At 40.5% G+C, this 15,253-nt stretch overlaps 1 protein-coding gene across 1 annotated transcript; it reads right to left on the bottom strand.

Moving 5' to 3' along the window:
* Window positions 1–36: 36 nt before the first annotated feature.
* On the bottom strand, window positions 37–14,801 carry kpna4 (karyopherin alpha 4 (importin alpha 3)). Its single transcript, XM_058079142.1, has 17 exons — window positions 14,597–14,801; window positions 9,809–9,853; window positions 9,611–9,700; window positions 7,823–7,852; window positions 7,658–7,710; window positions 7,312–7,407; window positions 6,903–6,988; window positions 5,997–6,083; window positions 5,733–5,902; window positions 4,491–4,535; window positions 4,267–4,398; window positions 4,020–4,148; window positions 3,358–3,462; window positions 3,212–3,283; window positions 2,969–3,131; window positions 2,798–2,892; window positions 37–2,160 (listed from the first exon to the last, which is right to left on the bottom strand). The coding sequence occupies exons 1-17, from the start codon at window positions 14,660–14,662 to the stop codon at window positions 2,065–2,067; spliced, it is 1,560 nt and encodes a 519-aa protein (XP_057935125.1). The 5' UTR covers window positions 14,663–14,801; the 3' UTR covers window positions 37–2,064.
* Between the last annotated feature and the right edge of the window lie 452 nt (window positions 14,802–15,253).

The following is a 15,253-nucleotide window of genomic DNA, read 5'->3' as shown; positions in this document are numbered from 1 at the left end:
TCCCCCATGTCCAACAGAATAAGCATGATCACAAAGTGTAATGATCTTTTTATTACAGTGTCTCAGTGGGTTTAACACAAAAACTGGAGTAGTTAAGTTTGTACACTTAGTTGGAAGGAAATATGAACATGGGGCGATGAAGACTCCCAAGGTACTGAAGATACATAATTTAATTATGGATTCAAAAGGTTCCACTAAGGCCTTTGTCAGTTGGACACTTGGATACCCTGGGACCTTGAATAGGACAAAAAAAAAAGGTTTAGCCGATTTCGTCGACTAGCCGATATAAGTCACTGCAGCGCTTAAAAACATGGTTGTTTTCTCAGCTATCCCTAAAAAAAATTCTTGATTACTCTTCAAAAAGACAAAGATTGTGTTGAAGTGATGCATACTAGGGACGTGGCTGATAAGTCAAATGCTTTGAAATCAACCAACCTATCTTCAGAAAGATGGGAGACCTCGATTTGCAGTACGTGTGCAAAGTCATACAGATGAGTTTTGCAATTGAGACACTAATGTAGGGGGGGTAAAAGGAAGGGGAAACATGTAACATTTAAGCACAGTTTACTTAAAAGAAAATTACACTGTATCCACAGCCTAAGGAAAACTAAAAGACCCTAAAAAAATCTGTGCCATATTTGAGTACATGCAAAGGTTATGAGAGTCACAATCCTACATGAAATGGCCATTGTTCACTTCTCCCTTTCATGATCATTAGTCAAAGCTATGGCAACAATTCTGCAAAGCAGTGATTTTTTTGTTTTGTTTTGCTGTAATTAAAAATTGTTCTAAGTCTAACTGAACATTTTGTTAATTATAACAATGGTGTCAATTTCACAGCATGTCTGGTGGCATAGCTTTAGGGTTGTGTTGTGAGGGGTGACTTGATGATCGCCGTCAATCACCTTGACAAAAGCAATTAAAATAAAAGCCAGAAATAAAATTAAAAAAAATATTGCATAAAAAGGAACACACTGGAGGCAAAAAAAAGCCCCAAAGCCACCAAATGCATCTTAATATATAATGCACCACATCTGTGCATCTGCCAATAGCAATGTCCAGTGTCAATTAATACTAACTTAACAATAAATGAAAACAAAATATTCCTTGCAATGACGATTTCTTTTTTTCTTCTTCTCATATCCAAAGTTCTTTCTTTCAAGGATTTGAGGATCGGCCTCAAAGGCCGAACTTCTTTCTCGAAATCTTTTCTAAACCTCACTGTTTCTCAATTGTTGTCTCTTCAAGATGTTGCATTCGTAGCTTTTCCCCGTCTCCGCATGCGTTCGCACACTTCCAGTCACGCACGCAGCCAAGCACACACAACCCACCCGCCCATTCTCTCGCTCTCTCTCTCTCTTGCACACGTGACACGCGCAGTCGCACTCCTGGCCCCGCCCCCCAGGGGGAGAAGAGGATGGTGCCCTGTCGGGACGTCTTGTTGGGAGGAGATGAACCTGGCTCCTCAGCATTGAGTCCAGACATTCATACGCAATGGGTCCATTCACACACGCCTGATAGTGTGGCCGATTAGGGGAAGGGCAGAATGAAGGTGGCGCTCTCTAGTGGGGGAGGAACGCAGAATTGTTGTGATTCGTGGTTCATCTCAGTTCGTAATTGTAGTTCGATACATGTCTGCATTTTGTCGTGTTAAGATTTCCAGATCTCTTGGTTCTCCTCGGGCAGACATGAAGTTTCCTCATAGTACTTTTTCTGAAGACGACAGCTCCAATAACCAGTTATGTCGGCATGTCTCTCCACTCTTTCGATGTAGGTGTTTTGCTTTTTTTTTCCTCTGTGTGTGTTTTTTTTTTTTGCAACATGTAGCCACTCATTCTCACTCGCACCCACTCGCCAACTCAAACTTCATTTGGGCTGGTTCCCCCTGGAATGCCAAATGAAATCCACACATTTTTCTCTCAGATAAGATGCAGCCATGGATCCCACGAGCCAAGCACAATGGATCAAATATCTCACACTCTCGCTCTCTCTCCTATTTTTTTTTTATATGTTGAACAGACTGCTGCATCGCGAACAAAACTCCAGAATACCCCAGGATGCTGTCTAGAACTGGAATCCCTCGGCTGGCACGTTGGCAGAGTTAAAGCCGTAAGTTCCACCCTGGATGGCTTCGGGGACCAGGCTGTTGTCTTCATCAATCTGAATCAGACAAACAGGGTGTAAATGACAAAGAGCAAACATTCCCGTGACAATATTAAACCTCAGAGTAAAGACAGAAAACTATGAAGAGACAAACCAAAGCTAAGAACAATAAGGCTAACAAAACAATGTCAACATCTGACAAGGGGCTTAACGATTAACCCGTATTAATCATTAACTGCGGCAAAACTCTAAGCAGTTAGTATTACAGTTTTACAATTAAAAACTACACTTGATAACACTACTTTGATAAACTCACGGAGCAGTGACTGCTCATTTCCTGGAAAAGTTATGCTATTAGTTATGTTGTGTTTCCCTCTCAAAGCACCAACTCATGTAAACAAAAAGCGCTTGCTCTCAAATATGGCGCCGGCAGCCCACAAAGCTCTGCATAATCACGCGCCTGTAAGCAGCAGGGTGCACATGTGTAGTTTGCTAAATTGTGCAAGGCCAAGGAAAGTATAATGTGTGTGTTTATTTTGGCTTTTTTTAAATAAAAACTTTTGAGTTCTGTATGTCAGTACTTTGACTTGCAAATTCATTTTGGTCACAACGAACAAGATATGGAATTTTTATATCATTACATCCCAAAAGCTGACATGATATTTAAAAATGTATAAGTAAATGACCAACTTACATCATCAGATGAGAAAAATTGATCAATAATTTGATATGCTAGCTTGTAGATGTCTCCATTTTCATGATTCTGCAGCTGCTCCACTTTCTCCAAACCTGGACAGACAATGGTGTGAATATACAAACCCGATTATTAAAGAAAAGTTCAAGTCGAGATGCACGTAGAACATACCTCCACACTCCTCAATGAGATTAGCAATCGTTTCAGCCTCGTCGTCTGCCATCTTCAGGATATTGCTGAGACCGTCCAAGACCACCTGCACAACCTGGGCGTCCTTCACCGTAAGCAGGTTGCAGAACGGTGGGATCACCTGCTTCTCGATCAGATGCGCCACCTGAAGGTAGCACAATTAAACGTTTACGTTACGTTAGGTTGCGGGTGGCGATGTATAAATTGAGAATAGCTTTCATTAACCTGATCTTTTCTCCCACTTATTGTAAGGTTGCTGATGGCCCAAGCCGCTTCCTTCTGGGTTCCAAAGTCACCCTGAAACAACAATTCAAGTGAGCTTTCTAATCTGACGATTTTAAATGCTCATATTTTTATCGAACAGAGCCTACCTTATCGAGAAGGTGAATAATCTTGGGAACAAGCTTAGCGTCAATAACAGCCTGAACCTGTTGCTGATTCCCTGCTGTAATGTTTGACAGGAACCAAACTGCCTCCTGCGGGGGGAAAAAAAGGAACAAATACAGGAGGCAGACATTAGCAAAATAAGTCACTGAGCACGTCAACACACAATGAGTATGAAGTGGATCAGATATCCAGACCATCCAAACTACAGCTTGGATACCTGGCTGAGACGGAGCGCTGTGGGTGGTGTGAGAGTGGTGTCGAGGCTCTAATCATCGTCCATGTCACAAACCGAAACGAGACAAGCCTCATTACTTCTCAATGCATGGTCTCAGATGCACTCCTTTATCAGCAAGGCTGATTCTCAGCACTCCCTTGGCCACCAACCCACTGATACAGCCACACAATCAGTCATTACACACACATACAAACTACCACCCCTCCCCCTAAGCTCTTAAATAACTAGTGGTCCTCTTGGTCGTCGTCGTCATCGTGGTGGTTCTCAATGTTATATATTCCTGAACTAATCCTATCTCCCACTAAAGCTTACACACAACCAAGCACCAGCACAAGTCTCAGCTTTCATCACTTCCAGCAACATCATGTTGTACAAGTCAGAGAGTGTCCAAGTGCGCATGTGCATGTTTACCTTGTTGATTTTCTCCTTCGGGTGTGACAAGAGAGCGGGGAAGTGGTTGAGAGCTTCACAGTTAAGCACAACCTGTGTCTGTTCATCTGTGCCAGTCACTATGTTGCCCACAGCCCTCAGGGCAGCGGTCTACATGGGAAGGGAAAACATGTCAACATGTTGCAGTAGTAGTACTACTAACAAGTCAGAAACAAACCAACCCAATGAGAGTTGTGTTCATTCCTTCATTAAAGTTTTCTCCCCATACCTGGACTTTGACCTCCTGGTGGCTGAGCAGTGGTACCAAAAGAGGAACAATGCCGGAGTCAATAACCATTTGGATCTGCTCATTACCAGCATCTGTCAGATAGGACAGAGCCCACACGGTGTCCACCAAGATCTGAAGCGGCAAAGAAAAGAACAATTTGATGAATATAATCTTTATTAGCCAGTGGGCCTACTTGAATGGTAGAACAGAATGATTTTACTCACACTGACGTCAGTGTGGTGGATCAGCACACAGAGAGCTGGCAAGATCTGTGGATAAAAATGGACATCATTAGATGGTGAAAATGTGTGATATTGTGGTGTCTTTTTGGAGTTTGATTTTTTTGGAATTTTATTAACTATGAATTTCTGTAACCCTTCTGTGGTGGCCTGCTATGGCCTTTCAAACAAACGTTATAATTACATTAAGTAATAATGTTGGTACAGTGTGGGTCTTTATTGCACACAAAACAATGACGTAATGTTTTGACTATATAATCACATTGAGTAAAAAGTATTTAATCCCTGATTTTGCTGGTTTGCCAATAATATAGACATGATCATTCTATACTTTTAATGGTAGATGTATTCTAATAATGAGAAAATGAAAGAGAATAATAAATAACTTTAAAAATATACTTAAATTAATTTGTATTTATTTGAGGGCAATACAGTAAGTATTTGATCCCCTAGTATGCATTAGGAATTCTGGCATTCTCAGACCAATAAGACACTCCCAATCAACTTAACTGAATTGAAGACACGTGTTCTTACTAATCACATGTATGAAAAACACCAAATCAGACAACTGTGGGAAATCATCCTGCAACCACTCAGCTGGAATTGGTGAATGACCTCAAGGCAGCTGGGGCCACGGTCACCAGGAAAGCAAAACTGGGCCGTGGTTGGGTCCTCCAACAAGACAATGACCCGAACCATACAGCTCAGGTAACAAAGGAGTGGCTCAAGAAGAATCGCATTGAGATCATGGAGTGGCCCAGCCAGTGTCCAGACCCTCAATCCAATCAAAAATCTATGGAGGGAGCTGAAGGTCGGAGTTGCCGAGCGACAGGCCACCAACCTTAATAATTTGGAGATAATCTGAAAAAAAATCCCCCCTGGTATGTGTGCTAACCTTGTGTATTTTAAAAGTTATTTTCTTATTTTTTTAATATTGCCTCTCCATGTTAGAATACATCTACCATTAAACATATAGAATAATGTCTTATTGGTGGGCAAACCAACAAAATCAGCAAAGGATACTTTTTACTCTCATTGTATGCGAGTGTGAATATGAATTATGATCCTACCAATCTTTCAAATTGGGTGTCACCATTAAAACAATTATATGCAGCCAGAGAAAATCAGTTCTCCTGCAGGATAACCCAAACTTAGGAGGTGGACTCCCCCCCACTGTATCACATTAATATATTATGTTAATGGTAATATTCCACAAAGCCTACACACCTCTTGGATGGTCTCCATTGGTGGGGGAGGGTCTTTATGGCGGCACAGATTGACCATAACCCAGGTGACATTGCGGAGGAAGGTGATGGGTATGGAGGGACTGATGAATGACAGCAGTGGCTTGACGACACCCAGGCTGATCACGTAGTCTCTGCATTGCGGCCCATCGCCTGAGAAGATGGCACAAACAGTTTGTCAGTTTGACCTACTGTCTCACGAGTGACACCAAATATTGCACACTGGATCATGCCAAGAGCTGCTCACCGATGATGTTGCCCAAAGCCCAGACCGCCTGTTCACACACATTTTGATGTGGGGAGAGAAGCAGCCTCAAGAACAGTGGCACGGCATCTGCATCCACACAAACAACAGTATTTACAAGTGCATAGTCTAACTATATATATATATATATATATATTTCCCCCACAACATAAAAGGTACAACTGCACAATCTCATGAGATCCATATCAAGTGTTGTATCAAACATTCTGCAATGCTAACTACTCACAATATACTGTATTTTCTGGACTATAAGTCGCTCAAGGCCAAAAATGCGTCATTAGGTAGAAAAAAACATACGTCGCACTGGAGTATAAGTCGCATTTTTTGCAGGTAATTTATTTTACAAACTACTTGACCAAAACAGACATTTTCTTCTTCAGACATCTTCTTGGAAGGCAAGTTCTAACACTAAAAGAATAGAGAACAGGCTGAATAGGTGTAAGATATGCTAACACAATGGTTATTCAGCTACACAAAAAAATAAACATGAACAGAAAAGGTGTCCAGTGTTTATGTAACATAAACAGTTCTTTCATTTATAAGTCGCTCTGGAGTATAAGTCGCAGGAACAGCCAACCTATGTAAAAAAAGTGCGACTTATAGTCCGGAAAAAGTGGAGACGTTGACTCTCCAGGTACTTATGTGGTGTACACATTTAATGGGAAAGTTTGTTCCAAAGCATCCAAAGTTAAATTGGTAACAACTGTTATAAAAATAAATCAATCCAAAATACATCAAGTAAAAGAAAGTTGATAGATATTGTATTAGATCCCATTAAATTTCACAGGTGTACCTAATGGTAACAAGAGCTCGTAATAAAAAGCTAAAATTTGTTTTGTTTTTTTAAAGGCCATTCAGAGCAAAATAAGGGCATATTGTTCCACTTACTGGACTGCACCACAGCTTGGGTCTGCTCTGAGGTACCAGATGCAATGTTGGTTAAAGCCCAGGCTGCCTCAAACTGAAGAGAAGGGCTACAGAAGGGCAAGTGAGGGAGGGGGGGGGGGGGGGGGGGGACATGTGAAGGATATGTTAAACATAAAGCGATTATGTGTCAAACATTAAGGCCAAGCTCATGGGTCATTTGAGTGCTGCCATTCCTGGAAGGTGAAGGCTGGAACACATTTGCATATGTGCATCACTGTTCACATCTTGGGACAACAACAGCACTGCTAGTGTTTGCATATCTCTGAAGCATGCAAAACTGACTGGCTGGCTGGCTCAGAACAAAAAAAAAGGCAAACTATTCCGTAATTAACACATACAGTACAAGAAAAACATTTAACATTCTTCTTACTTGTCATCTCTGTCCAGACAGTGGACCAGAATAGGAAGGATCCCAGACTTAATCAGGTCATCTATGGGTGGGTTGCGGTCACTGGACAGTAATTTCCTTTAAAAACAGTGAACAGTCCATTATTTGCGGATGGCAAAACATTTGAAAAGAACATTTCAGCAACAAATAAACCAGAAGAAACACCAAAGTGCATTTTTCAGTATGTTGTCAGTAAATTACAAATGTATTTGTAATGCAACAGTATGCTCTGAGGAGCAATAACAACAACAGGAACAGGTTTGAAAAGGTCATAGTGCGCTCATCTTCATACTTTCTTACATTCTTCTTCTTATGTATGTGTGCATACCTGGCAGCCTGAACAGCACTCAGCTGGACACCCTGGTTATCACTGGTGGCGTTCTATATAACGAAGCAACAGACCAAATGCTTTGAATACAACAGCAGAGTGTGTTCTTCAATTCGGAAGGACAAAAATATTAACAATGAAGAAAAGTAAAAGCAGATAACTTACTAGCACTATTGCTTCAAGGGAGGTGTTTTGCTGAAAAAAAAAACATTTTGGAAAGTGGTTAGTCAAGGCCAAGAAAATAGCTTTTACACATACTGCCATCGCATTATGCTTAATAACCATGAAACAAGTAGGGCCGGGAATTTCAAGGTAACTTGCCATACAAGACTATTTGCGACACATGGCCCAAGATAACAATCTCAATACAAACCAAAAATAGTTTATATTTTGCTGTTGAGATGGGCTCCATGATTATGACCAGAACTAAACAAGATTTTATTGAGGTGTCTGACACACAGACAACATTTTAAACTCATTCAGAAAACACATCTCTGATGTAGATCAAATTTATCAGGGAGAAACCTAACAAAAATAAATATTTAGTGTAGTAGTAGTGACATAATCAGAGAACGATAATGACACAGATAACGTAACTTCACTGTTCATGAGCTCTGAAAGGAACTCCAGCGAATACTGGCGATACTCTCTCTAATCTCTGTACTGCTTATCCTCACGAGGGTGCTGGAGCCTATCCCAGCTGTCTTCGGATGAGAGGCGGGGTACACCCTGGACTGGTCGCCAGCCAATCGCAGGGCACATATAGACAAACAACCATTCAAACTCACATTCATACCTATGGACAATTTGGAGTCGTCAATTAACCTAGCATGTTTTTGGAATGTGGGAGGAAACCGGAGTACCCGGCGAAAACCCACACATGCACAGGGAGAACATGCAAACTCCACACAGAGATAGCCGAGGGTGGAATTGAACTGGGGTAAATTAAGTCCAATCCAGAAGTCTTTCCACACAAAGGACCATCCAGTTCTATGCAGTGACTAAGTGTTACATGTCATTGTTGATATAGTGCTAAGCAGCCCATTTGTATTCCGCCCTCTCAATAGCACCGAGTAGTTACCTTGACTCAATCTCTGAACTGCTGAGTCACCTCTTTTAATACTCAGGCCCTGCTCCTTTGCTCTTCATTATTAATTACTTTGTGAGATTGAACAATTACTTTGTGAGATTGAAGGAAAACACACCGGTGATCGGACTTGTCCGCAGCCTTCATTAGCGAGCGGTTGTATTTACTTTAGCATACCGCCATGCAATGCATGTCTGAAAGCTGAAAAACCCATGCAACCCAACCCATGATTCTGCAGGGACCTGATTGAGGACCGCCAGCTCAACATCAAGGTGACGCATATGCATCCTTATCTTTGTCACCCAATGGCTGCAGCATTTCTGCAACCACTTCAAAAGACCACACCCACTATGCAATGATGACCCCTCCCCCACTCAAAACAGGTACTTTGAACAAACATGTTACACCTCGTTAACAGCATAGTTCCCACACAATGTAAATAAAGTTGCTTTAGTGTTTACAGTGAGCGGTCCGGTGAGAAAATACTTCCCCACACAACAACAGGATTTAATTCACCTTATGTATCCAAGTCCAGTGCGCTACTCGGTGTATGTTTATCATTTATACCAGTATGTTGTTTACTTATCATATAGTATATAAAAAAATATTGCCCAACCCTAAACTAAAAAGAACAACAAAACAACCGGCCGCATTAAACTGTCACTGAGCAATGAGAGAGTTGTTGGAATTCAATCCCACGAATTTCGACCATGGGCGACCACCCTTTAGTACAAGAATCCAAAGGACACAATTGCAACACAAAACAAAATCAACATTGCCTTGTTACAGCAACGTTAACATGGTAACAGATGCTAACTCAATTTTAGCTCACAAATGAATGTTAAACCGAATATACATAGCCGTACCGATCGGAAATCTCCATCGACGTCCGAGTCCTCACAAATGTCTTCGTGGGGCACATTTCTTCTCTTCAAGAGGTGTTCATCTCTTTTATTCTGTTCAATGACAAAAGAAACAGTGTTATGCATGTTCATGCTTTACTTTGGTAATCCTGCACAGTGGATAAAAGTGAATTTAGCATCATAGCACAGAAAGCCTATCACCTTTCGGAGCTCCACCACGACCTCCGTCCGCTGTCTTCTCATAGTCTGTGGGCACAAAGGCAGTATTAGCAAGAGCACAGGACCATGTCACAACACACTTAAGTCAAATCACAGGCTTTTTCTTTGGGCTGCATTAAATTTGACATCAGCCTCAGAAACTTGTGTAACATCATAAAAAATAACTTACAACACTGATGATTTAGTGAGATTATACACCAATAAATAGACAAATATAGCCGAGATAATTCTTGATTCATTCATGTGCAAGAAGTTCGACTGAAGCTGCAGTAGGACAGAAATATCCCAGTTGCCTAGAATGCAGCATTAATCCTACACATGCAGTATGTGATGACGTGAAATATCAGTTCTGAGAGTATTAACGCTGCATGTTTTGCTTTTTGTTTTTTTGTGGAAAAAATGCAGCAGCCTCAACAAGGAGTGCAAAAAGAGGAACACGGACGAAAGTGGCTGTTCTGTTTTTTTTTTAATCATTGGCAAACTGCTACCTATTTCAATACACTTTTGACAAGGCTTGTTTTTAGCGCAAGCAGGAAATGGGGCACACACAGAAATCGACTTGCAATGTAAATATTCATTTCTCCTCTCATTTTCGTACGGATTACTGATAAATATTTGAACAATAAATAGCAACTGTTTTCTCTAACCACTGTGTTTCAATCACTTGCTTCTGAAAACCCTCACACACATCATATACACCTTAAAATGAAATTATATCATGTGAGGAGGGTGCACCACTCACAGGATTAAACACCTCCGGATTCACGTTGTACAAAGAGTGCCGCTTTGACGCGTTACACCAGACTTCTTCCAACCAATCAGGTAAGCAAAACAATAAATTACGTCCATCTTATGCCAATGTTGAAGCAGCAAACAAATGATACTTTATACTGCAACATATTTACCGTTATTTCAACCTGTTTAGTTCGGGAGGAGGTGGTTTAGTGCTTATAGTGAGAGCAGTCCGCCAAGTAAATACTTCCCCCACACAAACGTACCTTCTCACATGCCAGCATTTCATTCATCTTATGCAGCAAAGTCCGCCATGGCGCGCAACTCTGCTTGTTTACGTTTATACCGCTATAAGTCATTTTCTTATCATTGGAAAAATCTATACCTGTATATAATATATGACCCAACCCTAGTGTCAAGTTAATTCATGATAGCACAATGTAACATGCGGTGCTTATATTGTGAAAGATTGAAATCTTTTTACTTTATGCTTACACAACTTCAGTGGTCACCTTAAAACACCATTGGTTACACTATAATTAAACAGCATTACACTACATGCATTTTAACTCCAATATTGCCCTTTTTTCATACTTAAAGCAATCACAGTGGTCACTTCATTTTTGTATATGTCCATCATTTAAGAGGAAAAACAGATTCCAAATACTAACATCCTGGAATTGATAGTTTCCTCTCTTTGGTCTCCCCTGCTTCAATCCTAACTTGTTTTGGAGCCATGATTTTGGTGACCTCTTTGGGATCCAGTTAGTGTTAACAGAGCATGGGATGCACAGACCCTTGAGCAAGCCACCAAGAACGGAGTATGACAGCATCCAAGCATGTCACTAAATCTAAAATGACTCAGCTTGTGTTACTCACCAGGCATTTTACATGCTTTAGCAAGGCACAGATCTTGCATATTGCATGATATTTGTTAGACATATTTGTTAGAGATATTTATCAGACACAACTTTCACTTCCACAGTCAAGTCGGTGGTTATATTTTTAATATTTTTGATTGTAGAAATATTAAAAACACTTAATATAATACAAAGTGCTGTTCTTTCCTTTAAAGTTTACCTTGACACAGTGACAACCAACCATCACAATAAAATGACAGTAGAACCTTGCCTTTCAAATAAAACTATTGCCAAAAATGTGTCTCTGTTTTCATATACTGTTTTGGTTATCAAAACATCGCGACAAACAAATGTATCATCATTGTGTATCATTCTGCGTAATTGAGTGCCCATACAAAGCAGGGTTTCCACTACATGTAATTGATCGCAATACACTGCCACGACAAAAAAAAAACAAAAACAAATCACACCACCTTACAATTTGGGGCTTTGTAAAACAATGTTAATATATTGGCGGAACATGTACATATACACCAATAGCTTATTATTTGCACACGTGATCACAAAACATTAGCATTGATAAACAATTGCATGTCTGCATGGTTGCAATTTTTTTTACATTATGTTGTGAAATGTAGAGCACTGGCACTAACGCGTGCTGTGGATATTGGCTGATCTGATTTAAATAAAGGGTGATGCTGATTTACGTCAAAATATATATGCGCCTAAAACATGAGACACCATGAGCACATTTTTCATCTCCCCACACACGTGAGACCAGATAAACATATGCATGTTAAAGCACTTTGTCCTGTATTACTGTGAGAATTTTAAATGATCTGTAAAATGCAAATCAGTTGATGACTGCTTGTCACAATCGATGCCAGCGTGCTCATGCTTTAATCGCATTTGACCGACTTTCTACCATCTTTGTTTACACATTTTGCCTGGCTCTTACTTTTGTCTGTCTCTCTGGTGGCAGCTAGCTAGCTAGAGTTATCCACCGAGTCCAAACTCCAATTTTTTTACCGCAATGACTGCCACTTATCCTCACTCGGGTATGCTGGAGCCAATTTCAACTGACTTTGGGCAAGAGGCGGGCACACCCTGGACTCGTTGCCAGCCAATCACACTGAACCATTTAGGGTCTCTAAGCTAATGTTCATATTTTTTTTTAAATGTGGGAGGAAACCAGAGTACCCAAAGAAAACCTATGTGCAGGGGAACATACAAACCCCACAGATGCCCGATCTCCTGACTGTGTGGCCAATATGCTAACCACTAGTACACCGTGCAATTTCACCCTGTGAAATTTAGCCGTTAAAACAAACAAGCAACTGTATTCGTTCGGATATCTTTTTTGTACCACAGGGAAGCTACGATGGCTGTCACGTTCAAGGGGTATGTGCTTACTTCTTGAAGTGTCATTTATTTCATTTGCCTTCATTCTTTGTATTTTTATAGCTTCAATTCAGACTTAATTCCTGCAGTTAATCACAAAACACACAAATTTTATGTTACTAGCCACTGTGCTCCTAGTAAAAAGTTTTTGTCTGTAGCGCTGTAGGTGTAGCGTTAGTTTTTATGTTGCTATTTGAAATCAATGTGCACAGAAAGGAAGTCCTAGTAAAGCTTAGAATGGCCAAAATACCCAAAATACTGCAAGTATTACACGTTATCATGACTGTATCTGTTACTACACGGTCAGCAAGTGTATATATAAGCATAAAACATTATTGGAGTGGTTTTGGATGCGTTTTATAAGCGGGCTTTCTGGGCAGAATAGGTGTGTCCCGTTCAGAGTATTTATTATCTGCCTCTTTAGTTGTTTTTATACCTTTAGAATGCGCTTAAAAGAAAGGTGTACGTTCATGTCTCGTGTGAGGCTTGTGGATGATGGGCAAAATTCTACATAAGTTCACTTTCATTTCAGATGTGTAGTGAAGCCTGGCTCATATACGGTAGCTCGGAGCAGACCGGAGGCGGGAAGAGGTTTTCCCTTCATGGGGTCATGAAAAGCAACTGATTGTCTCTTTTCTTAAAAGGGGAAGAATAACAAGCATGATTACAGATTGTTTGTTATTATTAACAGGCTTAAGGGACACAAGTTTTCATAATCTGGGACCTTTGCGTTAATACCTGTCAAACCTGAGAATAGCCATCCTTTTGTACTCCAATTGTATTTTTCTACTGTACCTAATAAGGTGAGAGTAGATTTGTTTGACTAGAGGCAGTGAGGAATTATATTGTCACAATGAGATAATCTGCAAGAAGATTGTGTAGTCAGTAAAGAGCTGTGAGGAAAAAAAAATACTAGATGATTTGTGGTGCACTAGCTTACATGCAGCTTGTGTTGCTGAAGTCATTTATGATAAGTAGCTTGAAGCACAGCTCCTGCGTCGCAGCACCAACGAAATAATTTGTCAAAACGATCTTAAAAAACACCATGGCTGCGAAAAGTACACAACGCAATCACGGCAGCGTCACATGATGTTCTAAATCATGTCAATAGCGTTACATACGAGCGCCATCGATCAACCGCGTAATACATATACATAGTTTAGAAAACAGTTTTCTGGTGTGTTTAAACAGCAGCTGTTAAGAGGCACATTTAAGGGTAAATAATCCCAGCTATTGTTTTTTATGCTAAAGACGGGGGAGGGGGGTTGCAAGCTCCCAAGCCGAGCCAACGAGCTTAAGAGAGCTAGCTAAACTGCATTCTCGATGTGACATTGGTATGCCGCAATATTAACTTTACAATCGATAAAATATATAATCAATATCTACATTCTTCTCACTAATATGTGATTTATAATATATATTAAGCCGTTTCGCCATAATTCAAATCGAGCTAAAAAACGATCAATTGCGCTAGCATGTTGAGCCGTGGGCCTGGCTAGCACTAAGCTAGCTCTTACAGGAGAAGCAACGAGCGAACATTTTGCACAGTGAACAATCGGATATGCTTAATAAACCAGGTCTGTGGGTTATAAAAGACACAACCGGTGTGGAATATTTTCGAAATAGTTGGAAGTTAAGGCCCTCGCTGCAGCCTGGGGGCAAAGTTCCCGATGGTGCAAATTAGAAACGACGTCACAGGGAAGCCAATGGGGCGAAGTTGGCCGCGAGCGGTTGAGCGATGGAATGGGTAAAAATACGAGGCGTTTCTAACTCTTACCTCCAAATCCCGTCCCTTGTTCTTGAAATTCTTCAGTCGTTGGTTGTCCAGTTTCTCGTCGGCCATGTTTAGCAGTTGAGGTGTAGATTGACTCGTGGAAATTAGCCAGTAAAGCTAACTGCTTGCTGTTCTCGGCCTCTAGTTTAGCGGACTATTTTTTTTGCTACTGCTTCTGCTGGGCGGCCGCGGTGCATGCTGGGATTGCCGGTGGTGGAGAGGAAGGGTGGGGGCAGCCCATCGACTCTCATTGGTTCATTCTAAAAGCTCGTCCCCGTCATATACATACATACGCTTGATATATACATATGAATAATACATTCTATTTTTAACATTTTAAGTGCCAGTATGTGTATACTGTTTTATTGGAAAAATTAAATAAGTTTCAGAAAGACATTATTATTATTTTTTATTATTTATTTATTTATTTATTTTATTTTGTTATGTTTATACCTGTAGGAAATTTCCTGAAAATGTAATCCAAATCAATTATTTTGAGCAAAAACCTCTGCACTATCCCTGCTTTATTTGCTGTACTTGGCAGAAGTAATAATAAATATAATAATTTAAACTCAACCAGAAATGCAGTACCTATCCATTGTAAGGTGAACTACAAAAGCACTCATAGAGCGCAGACACCGCCAAGCACCAAACATGTTA

Source organism: Doryrhamphus excisus, chromosome 8 (genome assembly GCF_030265055.1).
Source record: "Doryrhamphus excisus isolate RoL2022-K1 chromosome 8, RoL_Dexc_1.0, whole genome shotgun sequence".
NCBI lineage: Eukaryota > Metazoa > Chordata > Actinopteri > Syngnathiformes > Syngnathidae > Doryrhamphus > Doryrhamphus excisus.
This window is presented reverse-complemented; position numbering and strand designations above follow the sequence as displayed.